Raw genomic sequence first — 15610 nt, 5'->3', positions numbered from 1 at the left:
AGTCTGGTTTTACATTCCTTTTCTTTTCATCTAATATTCTAATAATGCAGAATGAATTGGCCAAGGAAACAATCATGAACATCTGCTTAGAACCAGGGTTCATTAGTCCCTAAGATGAAGGCAAGGAGTCTGTAAATCCCCCCCAAAAAAGGTGTGCATTCATTTATCTATTCATTAAGCCAACATATTTACTCAGTGTCCTCTGCTAAATTTGAGGATGAAATTGTGTATAAAAATAGAATTGCTGTCCTCATACAATTTACCATCAAATTTTTCTGACTAAGACCAACAATTGATGCCCAATATATTTTGTATATCCGGGTGTTATGTGATCACATCTATTAATCTGAAGCAAAAGTATGATGGGAAAAAAAGACCATTACAATAAGTGAAAGGCTCTGATATTCTCTATTTCATTTTTTAAAAAGGGCTTATAATTTTTTAAAAATTTTCTTGATGTTTATTTATTTTTGGGAGAGAAGCACAGAGCATGAGCAAGGGGGAAGCAGAGAGAGAGAGAGAGAGGGAAACATACAATCTGAAATAGGCACCAGGCTCCTGGCTCTGAGCTGTCAGCACAGAGTCCGACGTGGGGCTTGAATTCATGAACTGCGTTATCATGACCTGAGCCAAAGTCAGATGCTGACTGAGACACCCAGGTGCACCCTTTCCATAATTTTTAAAACTGACTTCATAACCCAATATGGGTTGCAATCCACTATATGAGAAACATTATTTTAAGTGTATGAGATAAATATCAATCTAATAATCACATATATAAATACATGATAATAATTGCTCAAAAGAAGCAGCCAAAATGCCAGAAGACTATATCGGAAAGCTCTGACTTGGCTGTGGATTGCCAGGGTAAGCACACCTTGAGGAAATGGAAATTGAGGTGAAATTTCCCTTCCATAGATTAGAGGTTAACTAGAAACAAGAAAAGGAATGAATGAGTCTACATGTGAGACCAAGAGCTTAGGCAGAAGTCTCAGGTGGGAAGAAACACAGAACACAGAGAAGATAAAAGCTAGTCCACGTCCATACAATCCCAAAGTAGAGGATGAGGAGAAGACAAATACAAGACAACCCACAGTAGAAGGGCTAGACCTTGAGAGCCCTGGCAAGTGAGGAGCTTAGATTTCTCTTTCCTAAGTGTAATAAAGGGACGCGCTGACAAGGTCATCCAAAAGAGAAGAATGGAAACCATACATAGTAAAGATGTTTTGCTCTAATGTGCATCAATTTCAACACTCCCACAATAGAACATACTCAACCACAAAAATGAATGTGGAGAATTTCTATGTACTACACAATGGAAAAATATCCAAAATATGCTGTTGAATGAAAAACAGGCTGAAGAAAGGTACACATTAAAAAAAAAAAAACTTATGTAAATAATGAAGCTTTAGAAAAAGGCTAGGTGTTAACATTTCTTTACATACGCACAGAATGGGTAACCTAGGTACATGAGGGAAGAAAGCTCTTGACTGTACCTTTTCATATTTTTTAAAATTTGAGAACTATGTGAATATATCTAGGTACCTAAAAAGTATCTCTCAAGTGTGGAGGATGGAGTAGGAAGCAAAAATAAATGAGAACAGTGAGGATGATATTTTCATGGTCTGTACAAAAGATGATGATGGTAGCTTGAAAAACAAGAGTAAGAAGAGAAAAGTAGAATCTGACAGAAATTCAAGACACAGAAGCAACAGGACGTGGTAAGAAGTGGGTATGTGAGATGTGTAAGATCAGGGAGTGAAGAAAGACAAGGGTTTCTGGTTAAATACAATGGACAACTGGATGATGGACAACTCAATGACACAAAGATCAGAACAGGACCAGGTTAGGGGGTGGGAAGTCAGGGTTTAGGTTATGAGTTCAGTTTCAGACACGGTGAATTGTAAGTACCTCTGAGATAGCAAAAAAAGAGGAGAAACAATCTCAAGTAGGGGACGGGATATTTTACAGGAGGCAGACAGGAAAAGCACCTAAGGTTGGGCGCCAAGGAAGGTCAATGTATAAGACTGGGAAAGAAAATGAGTGAGGATGGCAAGGGGAATGAGTGGCCTAGTAGGAAGAGCTGCAAAGATTGGTTCTTCCAGAAGGAAGACAGAGAAAGTTATACCAAGTAGGACTTGGCATGTAGGTAGACAGGGTACCTGATCTGCCACTACTGCTTCCTGACACCTAACCAGTTTTTGCCTCCATCAGGCAGTCAAGTACTAGAAAGGGGGAAAGGAGGGGGGCAGAAAGACATGTGTACATTCTTCCCCCAAGAATTCCTATCAAAGAACCACTGCTAAAGCATTTTCACATATATTTATCTCATTTTTGCCTCACAACATCCCCTAGAAGGGAGTTAAGATCATGATCCATATTCTACAGAAGCAGAAACAAGTTCAGGGTGATTAGGACTTGTCCAGAGCCACACTGCCAAATCTACAGCCTCATGGTTCTCTTCCCTGCTGAAGAATACATCCCAGAGCCTTGGAGCTAAAGCTGAAACCTGATGATATCAAGGCAGGTGTTGTCAGCCCTAAATCAGACATAAATTTAAGGAAATATACTGAGATGTTTGCAAGCATCATTAACACATTTCTCTCTTTCACAGGAAGATGTAAGGACACACAGTGCTGTGAAGAGTTAACTAATGGGGCTACATCTGTATCCCACAGGGACTGAGAGCCCCTAATCCAGCCCATCCCCTTGATTCTAGAGAAAGACACACACAGAGACACACACAAACACAAATGCACAATGATAACTATAGATTATTCTTTTATTATTATTTTTTTAACAGAAAGTGTGTGCATGCACCCGTAAGTGGAGAACGGGCATACAGAGAGGGAAAGAGAATCCCAAGCAGGCTCCACTGACAGCAAAGAGACTCACACAGGGCTCAATCCCATAAACTATGAGATCATGACCTGAGCCAAAATCAAGAGTTGGGTCCTTAAATGACTGAATCACCCAGGCACCCCAACAAATAATTTAAATGCATCACAAGAGACTTTCCAAACAACTCAAAGATAGGATGGCAACCTTCATATTTAAGCTTTCCCCAATATCTTGCTAAAATCCTCCTAGGAAACCTGACGCATCCTTTCTTAACCTCTTCTTAGGGAAAATTCCAACAAGCTTCTGATTATCACTCATTTTTCCTTCTGCTGAGCTGAACTAAATAAAGTCAATTTCTATCCTCACAGTGGTTATTTCCCCCACTACTCATGTCTTTTTAGTTATTCTCTATTGGGCACTGATGACCAAGACCTACAGTGAATCCTATCCCTAAAGGACTGAGATGGGGATGACCATTCTGGTGTAGTAGTAGAAGGCACACTACACTTCACTCCTTCGGTCAGAGGCAAGTGAGACTTGCCCTTTCTATTTGCCACATAAATATCCAAATATTTTAAGTAGATTTCAATGTGGCTTAGAGAAAACCCCAGTCTTCTGGGCCAAAAGTGGCAAAGGGGTCAACATTCAGACATTCTATAAAAACTTCAAGATATAGTTAGTCAACTCTTATTTCTTTCATACTAAAAGAGAAAAGTGTTAGAAAGAATAACCCAGAAATCACTTTTATTTGATTTGAATTATACAATGCATTTCTCCTTAAAATTCAGTATGTTTTAAAACACATATTTTTAAAAATATGATTTATATTTATTTAATTTACACACATACAGATTTTTGTTCTTGCATAGCTGGGAAGATATCTAAAAGAAAATGTATAAATACATGAATAATGTTTCTCAAGTTTTTAAGAAAACTGAGGAATTTTTTCTGTTTTCATGTTGAGGGCAGGAAACAGTGGGGTTTGGGCTTGGTATGCTAGTGTTAGAACTAACAAATTTCTTAAAGAGTGTGAGGGAAGGGGGAGGCACTGGAAAGGGAAAAGGTCCAGATAAAATTTTACTGCCAATAATCTAATCAAGTCTATACGTGAGCTGAGAAGATCTAATACTAGATCAGAATTTGGAAGACTTCAGTTCTAGGCACAGTTTGGAAAAACTATGTCTCCTTCAGTAAATCACTTAAGGTCCTCAAGCCTCCATTTCCTCAAACCTAATATTCTATAAAATAGGAATAAAAACTTAACTAGGTGATACGAGTTAGAAATCTTCTCATGTGACTACACAGAAAACATCCTCACCTGGTAATAAGAATGCAAGAAACACAACCGGTTGGTAAATAAAACATAAATTTACTCTAAACACAACTCAACACTTTAGAAATATGTAATACTATTCATTATAGACCAGGAAATTAAATGTCTACAATAATAACCTCCCTAAATGAGCATATTCATTTAGTAAACTTTAATGTTTAACTATTTAAATCCTAATATGTCTCAATTACATGCATTAAAGTGTTGCCTAAGCAACTGTATAAAATGTAGACTTGCAAAATTTATTTCTACTTGTTAGTGGTTATCTACTAACAAAGAAAACCTCTTAGTATTTAGCTTTGAGAAAGGTATGCAAAGGAAAACATTATTCATGTATTTATACATTTGCTATTAAATACTCCCCCAGTTGGGCAGTAACCAGAATCTGTATATGTAAATTAAATGGTCCATTAAAGTGTTTTAAAACCTATCATACTTTTTACCCTTATTTATATTTATAATTACAAATACTATAACTTTTACAACTGTATCATTAATCTTTGTGAGCATTTTATTACCAAAGCGTAGTTCTTCAAAGTTTCAAGCCTTCAGGGAAAGTGAAATTATCTGGTGGAAAAAAGTCAAACAGTTTAATTGTCTCTCATTCCCAGCTAGAGATGTGTGAATCTGCTTTACCCTCCTATGTTAGTTATGTAATACCATAGGAAGTGAGCAAAAAGAGAATTCATGAACATGAAGTGGCACTTGGTCCACATCCTGGGCTTCCCCTGCCTGATACTTGATTTTGTTTCTCTTGGTATCAAAACGCCTTTATCCAGGAAGTTCTCAAAACTAAGAGTGTATCAAGATTCCTGAGGCACCTTGAGGAAAAAATAGGTACTGAGGCACCACACTTCAGAACTACTGACTCAGAATCTTTGCCAGCAGGGTAAGGGAACTATTCTATATTTGGAGAGAATGTAAAACATGTTGGCACATTGTGCATCTTCATACTGAAAAGTATTCAGGGTTCAGAAGCATCAAACAGACACCTCTCCAGTATACTGAATGAAGCATATTTAAGACCCACCAAATGAAGTATCTGTCTCTTGTCAACGAAGCAGTTGCTTTTAAGCATTAAGTGGCAGCAAACCATTCTGTAAATTTTAAACTGAGAAACTGAGACATATTCACAACTGGCTTATACTATGCTTGGTATGTGGAATTATTCACAGCTTTGAGTTCTAATAGGAAACTTAATGCTTTCTTTTCTCATCTTAATCTGATGGAAAACAATTCAAACGAAAAGGAAATGAAAAGCTTTAATGTATTTAACTGTGACCTAACTGCTTTAGCAATACGGTTGTCCAAATAACGCTTTAACTATTTATATTTATGTAGAAGTGAGGGCTTTTTGGTTAAAATTGTTAAATTTAATCTATAAAGGCAGAATGTAGGCAACAGATGTCTACACTGTGGAGATGATTAACTCAGCCTCTTGTAGGGCACCTAAAAGAATGCCTTCTCCTAAAATTTCAGTGCCCACTGCTAAAGCTAGGCAACGTTAAGTCTGTGACTTACAAAAGCACCTGCACAGCTGTCTTACAAGCTGAAGGCAAAATCCTGACATCAGCCCCTGGCACCAAGAGGGAAAAGGCAAGGCAAACTTCAGTGATTCAGACTTAAAAAAAAAAAATCTTTCTTTAGATAAAACAAGAATTAAAAGATGGCTGAAAAACAACATGCATTGAATAAACACACACTTGAAAAAAGACTCAAATTTTATTATCTCTTAAATCCTCATCTCAAAGTAGTGGCAATGCCTTCATTTCAATTTACAGTTTTGTGATGGCTTCACAAAAGCCAGATCCTTCCTTACCTTCTATCCTCAATGGTCAGCCCTATGACTCCTACTGCGGCGACAGAAGCATGGTGTCCTCTCCAGAAGCTATGAGAGGTTTAGTCCAGCTTCTTTACCTTGGAGGCTAATGACAGAGGGAGCCTTGGCATGTGCCAGCCTGTGCTCCCTCAGCAAGCCACCTTCCCTTCAGTTCAATGCCACAGGAGAGAGTAAGTAGCACTGCAATCAGCATCTATCTCAGGGAACTCACAGAGATAGGCCTGTCAGGGTGTATAGCTGCTCCTCTATTACTTTCCTCTCATCTGACTTTATTACTCATCTCTAATTATCACTTAATTTCCTCCAGAAGATCAATAATATACTTATTCATGTATAGAAATAAACATACGTTTTATATGGATGAAAAAGCAACACAGTAGTTGCACACTCTCCAGGCTCATTTAAAAATGTAGAATGTAAACAGAGTGCATAACAGGTAGGTCACTTTCTGTAACTTAGCCAAAAACGTATTACTTGGTACACAAATACAAATATTTAAATGCAAAGTTCTCAGAAAGTCTTATTTTTACATAACCTATCTCTTCAGATTTATTAAAAGAAATCTGCTACATTTGCAAGCTTTGAGGATGATTTGCTCAGATTATTTTAAAAGATGTTTAAAAAACAGCTCACAAATATTTTCCTCAACTATCAACCTCTGCCCTGAAGACTCCTGTCAACTGAGGCATCACAATGACAGTGTAATAGTAATTCAAATTTACTCCTTTAACCCTGCTGACCTTATGAAACAGGCACTCTTCATTGTCCATGTCTTACAAATAAAAGAACTGAGGTCTGAAGACGTTCAGTTACTAGCCCCAGTAACATAGCTGGAGAACAAAGGAAATGATATTCTAACTTAGGTTAAGTTTTAGATCATCAACACTCTGCAGTCTCAGATGATGAGAACCCCATTTATGGGCAGGTTAGGCACAAGAGCCAACATGGACAGACTTAGGGTCTGGTCAAGGACAGAGGACTAGTGAGGAAACTGATCCATCCATTGAAAAGCATGAGAGTGGGGAGAGTGTCAGAGAGGACTATATGGTGTGAAGGAAGGCAAAATTTGGAGGTCAAAAGACAAAGAATGAGGGTATTGGGCTAAAAGTAACTTGGCTGTTTCTGTATTACCCTAGCAAATTCCTCATGGGCTAGAGACGTGATTCTTCCAAATTAAGACATGACACATAAGTCCTAAGATTACTTCTTTTGCTGAAGAGAAATGTTTTTTCATATGGAGATGATCATGTGTACATGATCATACATTCTATCAATTTTGTTTAAAAATTGCTTTTAAATCATATTAGAGAAACATATAGGTTTAGTTAAAACTTAAAAATAAACCTACTGATTCTTTGAGGGAAATGTGGCAGTACTTACTCAAAAACACACGTACCACTTATTCTGGCATTTCTACTACTAAGGACCTATTTTTCAAAATACTTGCACAGGGGCACCTGGGTGGCTCAGCCAGTTAAGCATCTGACTCTCAATTTCACCTGGGGTTATGATTTCACGATTTATGAGTTTAAGCCCTTTGTCAGGCTCTGCATTAACAGAGCAGAGTCCACCTGGGATCCTTTCTCTATCCCCCTTCCTAACTCAAGTGCTCTCTTTAAAAATAACTTAAAAACAAAAAAACAAAAATATTTGCACAAGTTCACACACATACACACCCACAATGTCACAGCGGTACTGCATACAGTACAAAAACAAAACAGAAACAACTTCATAATCATTCAGTAGGTTAGTAGTTAAATGTATCCATACTATGGAATACTATACAACATTTAAAACGGTAATAGACATGTTTGTACTAACATAAGATACCCACCATATATTAAGAGAAAAGAGCAAAAGGGAGAAAAATATTTTCATTTCTTTTTTAAAAACTATGCATGTGTGTGCACAAGGAAAGCTGTCTCAAAGAATACAAACCACACCGTCAGCAGTGGTTGCCTCGAGCGATAAGGGAGCTGTTGGAGACTAAGGGAGGGGCTGTTGGAAGAAGGAGCCAATGAGGATTTGTCGTTTTATCTTCACATCATTCTTTATTACTATACATTTTTCCAACATACTTTCTTAAAATTCTTTTAAAATTTCTCTAAGTTTCACACTGCTGCACTTTAGGAAAGCAAATTCAATTCTCTCCTACAGAATATATTTGCATATTGTATTAATCACCAGTAGATCACACCTTTGTTTCACCGTCAATGCCTGGATGTTCTACAATAGAAAGAATATGCTTGTAATAACCAAATTATCTCCTTAGGATACTTGTAAAAACTGGTTGCTAATGCAAGCCCAATTCCAATGAACATGACCATCCGCAGGGAAACAAAAGGAAGAAAGACGTGACATAAGGCCTCCATTAGACAACTCCAACTGTCGCTCACTGCTAGATCTGGAGGGTGTGTGTACAAGAATAAATCTCCAAGTTCCTACTAAGAACAAAACAGAATGAAAAATGACAGTGTTACTTTTTGTTTAACAAATTCCAAGTGCCTTCTGCTTCTTAAATACTGTCCCTAGGGAGGCCATCAAGACACAGGTCATAGTTTCAGACCTGATGGGGGTTTACAATCAACTAAAAACAAGCTACACAGTGAACACAGGATTGCTAAATTGGTCTGCTTGTTTGTTTGGAATATCTAAGACAGTCTGAATGGACTGATACATAAGATGGCTGGGACACAGGCATTTGGAGACGAAGTTAAGCACGACTGGCAGGCATGAATGGAATTTATGATGTTGGACTTATTAGAACCAGGCTCAAACAAACTAAAATGTCTTACCAAAGAACATGTAAGTACACACATGGGCAGAACTAGAGGAGGTGCACCTCTTGCAGTATGATACTAGGTGCCTCCTGTGTGTCTGTAGAAATATCACCACCAAAGTCTAGAATCAGAAGTGGTAGAGATCTTGCTGTCATGTGTTAACTGCATCTAACATGTGAATATATTCCTTCTGCTTCTAGCTGACTGAAATGGTATTTCTGGGCACATGACAGTGAAGTCAGGGAGGAGTCTAGCCTATTTTTGGGACAGGCCCAAGTTCTAGGAGTGAAAAGGCCACTGAAATGAACCCCCCCCCACATACACACTCTTTTCCCAGCCAAGACCAAGGCCTGCTTCACCTCAGTCTGTCCCTCTTTGCTGTAGTGTGCCCAGTACAGGCTAGTTCATAGGAAGAAGGATGGGGGGAGGGAGGAGCTAGTCTCTAAAACAAAGTGCACAAGTGAGAAAGTAGGAAAAAAGTACATGCCTGAAAGAGTAAAGTAAGATGACCTCCAACTGTGATATCATTCACCTCCCCGGCAACAACTGGTTTCTACTCTCTTCTATGAGTACTTCTGGATACCCTAAACATGAGGTTAACTCAGTAATATTTCTATTATTATCATTATATGTGTATGCCTTAGTAAAAATTCTTCCAATGCTGTTAGAGATTAAGGCCACTTTAAATAAGAAAAAAGAGCTTCACCCAAGGTTACTCAGGTAATACACCATAAAGACAATACTAAGTTTGATGTTCTGTACCTATACCACGATTTACCGATCCATATAATACACCTCCTTTAATAGGAAACATAAAGGACTAGAAAAGGCTGAGTTAAGTAAGAGACTGGACTAGCACTTGGAAATCAGTAAATTTCTAGAAAAGTACATAGCAAAGCCACTAGCATCTTTTTTAAGAATGTGGAAGCTGGAAAGTTTTATTAGAATACAAAATCAAAAGCAAGCAATTCTGCTGAAAAAAAAATGCAGGACTATAATGGGCAATCTCCTTGGAGGGCCATTAACATCAACTATCTTCAGCCACTATTTAGCAGATAGTAGTTATAGTTTTATAATCTAATCCAAATTATGTAGGGGAAATGTTATAAAACCACAAAGAAATGAAAAAAATTCTTCTGACAAGGACTGAACTATTACAATAACAGTCTATATTCCAACTATCTTTGCTCAATCTAAGAGGTTGGATGTACTAACCCATTCTCTTCCGTTTCTTCATCTAGAAACTACTGCAATTATATATTTGTAATATCAAGCTGATAAGAAATTCTTAGGAATAATGTGACTGAAATAGTCTTGAGAAAGCTTTTAACAACTCAGGATAAAATTCTTGTATAAAGAAAATATTTCGAAATACAGTGAGCCTTGAACAATGCAAGGATTGGGGGGCCAACCTCTCAAACAGTCGGAAATCCACATTTAATTTTTGACTACGCAAAAACGTAACTACTAACAGCCTACCGTTGACTTTCAGAAACCTCACCAATAAGGTAAAGTCGATCAACATGTTATTTTATATGTGTATTATATATGGTATCCTTACCATAAATATGCCAGAGAAAATAAAATGTTAAGAAAATTGTAACAGAAATACACTTACAGTACTATGGATATGTATATATTTTTTCATATATATACATATATATATATATGAAAAATTCAGGTGTAAGTGGATTCATGCAGTTCAAATCCATGTTGTTCAAGGATCAACTGTAATAAAAAAAAAGCAACTAATAGAATTTTAAGCCAACATTAGGATAAATAAGTTCACAAGGAAAGGAAACAACCTGTTATCAACATAGTTTGTATTTAAATTATGACTTCTTCTATAAAAGGATTTGGATAAGCCAAACTTATCTTTAAGATACCTAGTAAGATAAATGAATCTAAGTCCTAACCCAAGTCTATTATCTAGCCAAGTAAAACTTATGCTTTTCTTTAAAAAAAAAAAACTAATCTACCAATATCTGTGTTCAAGGCATCTTTCTACTCAAAGAAAAACTACGCCCTACACCATACAATAAAGTACCACTTTAATGGTTTGGAAAATACTTTATATACAGAGGTTTGGAGGCAGGTGAAAATCATGTAGTCAAATAACTGCAAAATATTTTCAATCCTACTTTCTAATAAGTCATCAAACTAACAGTTAAAATAAGACTTTCCAGGGTTTCCTTTTCGTCACTTAAAGTCATGACCTGCTTCCCATCTGTCTTCTCTTTACTGTGTGTCATACAAGAATGGAAGGCAAGAAGGCGGCTCAAGTAATTGGCCCATTTCCAGGCTAGAAGCAAATCTGGTGATAAATGAAGTGAAGACGAAGCTGGTGGGATAAACTGCTCAAGTTCACTGCTCTAGTGAAGCTGTTCTCATACAAAAATTATTTGAAAATCACATTAAGCCTAAAGCTAACTAGCATTCTGCCCTTGCTATTTCCTTGGAAAACTTTTTTTCTTATTCTAGAAATTCTGAAAGAAATATAATGTCATAGGAACACTTTCTTGCACCCAAGTCTACATTACATTAATTCTTACTATTTGAACATAAAAATGCATTTTCAAAGCTTTTAGATAAGAAACTTTGGGGGCTGCTACTCTTCAAAACAAGGAAGGCACATGCAGAACAAACAAGTGATTACTGGTGTGGACCTCTGGGTAAAGTAAAACTCAGAGAACAAAGTAACCCTAATGGATTATATAAATTCAGGGGCGGGGGGAGGAAAAAAAGAGAACACATAAAAGTGTGAAGAAATGGTATATCCTATTCTTCTGCCTCCACTGACCAATTTAATAAGAAGCCACAAAACGCTCCTGAGATATCTAATTGTTAGCTAGCCTAAATTTTCACAAAGCAAAATAAGATGGAGGGAGGTGGAATGACAAAGCAGAAGCCTTGAACAAGTCATTGAGCGCACGTGCTTTTGGTGGGTCAAAGGTACTTCTGTGCCACAGCTGTTTACAATACTGTATTTAACAATGGCAGGCTCGACCAAGTAAAATGCTTTACATACCTTATGATACCACTCTAATAAAACTGAGCCTAAAATGGGGTGTACTAGAAGTAGTATGGCTATGGGGGTGTCCTGATATAGAAACGATTTTAAAAGATTCTTACAGCACTAGGGGACTTGTAAAAGAAATGTTCACAGCAGCTCTATTCAAAACAAGATCCATCAACAGTGGAATGGACAAACGGTGATGCTCTCAGAGCTAGACTATTCTAGAGTTGTGCTGTCCAATAAGGTAACCACTAGCCACACGTGGCTATTAAGCACCTGCACTGTGACTATGGTGTGGTTTAAGATATGCCATAAGTATAAAATGGACACCAGATTTCAGAGACTGAAATAGGGAAAAAAGAGTAAAATATATCAGCTTTTTATTGACTTGATATTTATGGATACTGAGATAAATCATTTTAAAATTAATTTTACTTGTTTCTTTGTAAATAGGCTATTACAGTATTTTAAACTATACAAGTGACTCACGTTATATTTCTCTTGGACAGTGCTGCTCTAGAGCAATGAAAATGGATGAACTACAGGTACATGAAACAGTATGCATTTATACTACAAACATGATTTGAATGAAAGAAGTTAAGATAAAACTCAAGTAGTATTTAATGATGTCAACAACAAAACACAAACCACCAAGGAAGTGATTACCATAAAAACCAGGCAGTGGTTACCATGGGGAAGAGAAAGGAGCTTGTGACAGAGAGGGGACATACAGAACCCTCTCAAGTGCCGACAGCGGTCTACTTCTGGGGACCTGGGTTGTTGGTTCACTTTACTAAAACTACACATGCACTTTTCTACATGTTTTTACCTCACAATTTTAAAAGTTTCCAAGAAATAAGCTTAAAACTGCTTTCCTTAAATATTTACATTCACCACAGCAATTAATGACTTTGAAGAAACCTAAAAGAACAGAGTTGAGTCTTATATCTCAAATCAATAGAACTAAAGAAACGTAAAAATGTTAGTCCCCAGAATTGCTTTGTCAAGACTATGTTACATTCCTCAATGTATTTTAAAATATTTTTAAAATTATATCTAAATATTTTTTTTTATGGTTTTTATCTATTTTTGAGAGACAGAGGCAGTGTGAGCAGGGGAGGGTCAGAGAGAGAGGGAGACACAGAATCTGAAGCAGGCTCCAGGCTCTGAGCTAGCTGTCAGCACAGAGCCTGACGCGGGGCTCGAACCCACGAACCTTCATGAATGATCACGACCTGAGCCGAAGCCGGATGCTCAACCAACTGAGCTACCCAGGTGCCCTAAATACTTTTTAAAGCATAACAACCTATAACAGCCATGTTACTTATCCTATTTTAATGTACTCCATGATATAGGTGGTGGGTGTATTTCTGAATCATATATTCTTGGAAGTCAACATATTTGCAATCACAAAATAAACACCTGATAAATGCGTTTATAAATAAATAAGATGTTCAGTGTATAAAAATTCAAAAGATTTTGCGATTCCTTACACACAGTGATAGTCATATCCTAAATTCCCTCTGAATAAGTTGTAATATTTTTTTAATGTTTACTTATTTTTGAGAGAGCACAAGTAGGGGTGGGGAAGACAGAGAATCTGAAGCAGGCTCCCTGCTGACAGCAGTGAGCCCGATGAGGGCTAGAACCCATGAACTGTGACATCATGACCTGAGCTGAATCAGATGCTCAACTGACTGAGCCACCTAGGTGCCCCAGTGATATCTTTCTAAGAATAATTTAATTTTCTTAAGATAAGGTATCCTGTCAGAAACATCCTGCCTTGGAAAATAAATTTTAAAAGAAAATGGGGGGGGCGGGAATTCAGAGTATTTCCAAGTCAATTTACTGATAAAAGCTGACAAAGGTGAATTAAATAAGTCTGTGTTTTCCACAACCAATATCTAATATTTGATGAAACTGTACCAAATGTAAAAGCATAGGAGTCAAGCTTTAAAAATTGAGAAATTTTTCCAAGCACAAAAGCTTTGGTATCTAGTAGAATGCACAAAACACTTCAAAAGAAATGTTTTAGGATACAAAACTAAACTTAAAAATCTGTCTACTACACTTCAATAATAAAAAAGTTTTTAAATCTCTCTTGTCTACTAAGAGCAATGCTCATGACTTAAATTCACGTTTGATTCATTTTTATATAGAAGAAAGGAATTTATAAATGAAGAAGAATACAGAAATCTTACAGAATAAATGTCTATACTCACCATGAACTTGGTTGATTTCTGAATTCTGGGAAAGAATTTCGTCTGCTAATTTCTGAGCAGTTGGCAAAACTTCGGTGTGGTGCACTGTGATCAAATACTGTACAAACTTTTGTAGTTGGTCTCTATTCATTTGAAAGAGTGTCTCTGAAATGGGAAGATGCAGTTTGACCTGATCTGGCTTGCGGATGCGGTATAAAGACAGTGCCACAACATGAGCACAATAAAATATGTCCTTGTTTCCACAGCTGCAGGTCACTGAGGTAATCTTGCAACGATCAAAGCTGATGGCCACGTTGCAAACAGTTTCTGGCTCCGATTGTATTGCAGGTTCTGTCACTGTGCCACTCAAGTGGAAACCTATGCGAAAGAAAGGGAGGAGAGAGTTTAGCTGCTGCATTCAGATGCTATGAAGTTTTCTACTTTGAAATGGGTAGTACTTGACAGCAGCAAGAAAAAAAGAATGACGGTTTCTATTTTCGAGTAAAAACATTCAGACCATGCAAACATCCTCCCCACCTCCCGTCCTCCACACTTTACAGGGAGAAAAAGAAATGGTATTCGACAGACATGCAGAAGTATTTTACACAGCTATATGAAAACACTTCTGCAGCATCCCACCATCCCACCTATAGGAAGTTGTTAGATCGCAGCACTAGTAAGCCATAATCACTCTACTCTGAATCTGTTGTGTACCTGACAAAAATACCCAGATCAGTGGTTTTCTTCCTTTAAAAACACAAAAAACCAAACAAGGCCAGCTTGGCTTTGTGCCCAACAAATTCCTCCCTTTATTCCCTCCTTTATTCTAGGCAGCCACCAGCATCCTCCAACCAACAATGCAATTCTGGGGCAGGTTGTTCATAGACATTGATTAAATATATTCTCTTTAAGGTTTTGTTGGTTTTGTTTGTTTGTTTTCAGTTTATTTCTCTTGGGGGGGGGGAAAAGAGAGAGAGACAGAGAGAGAGAGAGAGAGAGTGTGTGTGTGTGTGTGTGTGTGTGTGTGTGTGTGTATGTGTGTGAGGGGCAGAGAGAAAGAGAGAAAATCCCAAGCAGGCTCTACACCAGCAGCACAAAGTCTGATGCAGGGCTCAAACTCACGAACTATAGGATCATGACCGGAGTCCAAGTCAGACGTTTAACCGACTGAACCACCCAGGCGCCTGTGATCTGACAATATTTTTAATTTAATAATCCACGCATAACAGATGCCCCAATACAGCAATGTCTGTGAGCAATGTCTACTGGTAGAACTTCAAAGCCCACCCAATCTCATGTATACCACAGTCCAAGCAGTCACAATGAGCTGGCACAGATGTAAGGTTACCTTTTTTTAACTTTTTAATGTTTATTTATTTTTGAGAGACAGAGAGTGAGCAGGAAAAGGGCAGAGAGAGGAGACACAGAATCGGAAGCAGGCTCCAGGCCCTGAGTTGTCAGCACAGAGCCCAACCAGGACTTGAACCCATGAACCATGAGATCATGACCTGTGACGAAGTTGGCCACTTAACCAACTGAGCCACCCAGGTGCCCCCAGATATAAGGTTATTAAACATGCTTACACACACAAGCACACAA

General features: G+C 37.7%; 1 protein-coding gene across 1 annotated transcript in view; it reads right to left on the bottom strand.

The window, feature by feature from the left end:
* The window catches only part of ZSWIM6 (zinc finger SWIM-type containing 6), a 199820-nt gene that overhangs the window by 60328 nt on the left and 123882 nt on the right, over nucleotides 1–15610 (bottom strand). The window contains exon 3 of the mRNA XM_029941210.1: nucleotides 14033–14389. Coding sequence (XP_029797070.1) covers nucleotides 14033–14389 — 357 coding nt within the window. The remainder of the gene's footprint in view (nucleotides 1–14032; nucleotides 14390–15610) is intronic.

This window comes from Suricata suricatta, chromosome 6 (genome assembly GCF_006229205.1).
Source record: "Suricata suricatta isolate VVHF042 chromosome 6, meerkat_22Aug2017_6uvM2_HiC, whole genome shotgun sequence".
Lineage (NCBI taxonomy): Eukaryota > Metazoa > Chordata > Mammalia > Carnivora > Herpestidae > Suricata > Suricata suricatta.
Note: the sequence above shows the minus strand (reverse complement) of the source record. Positions and strands in the feature narration are given on the sequence as shown.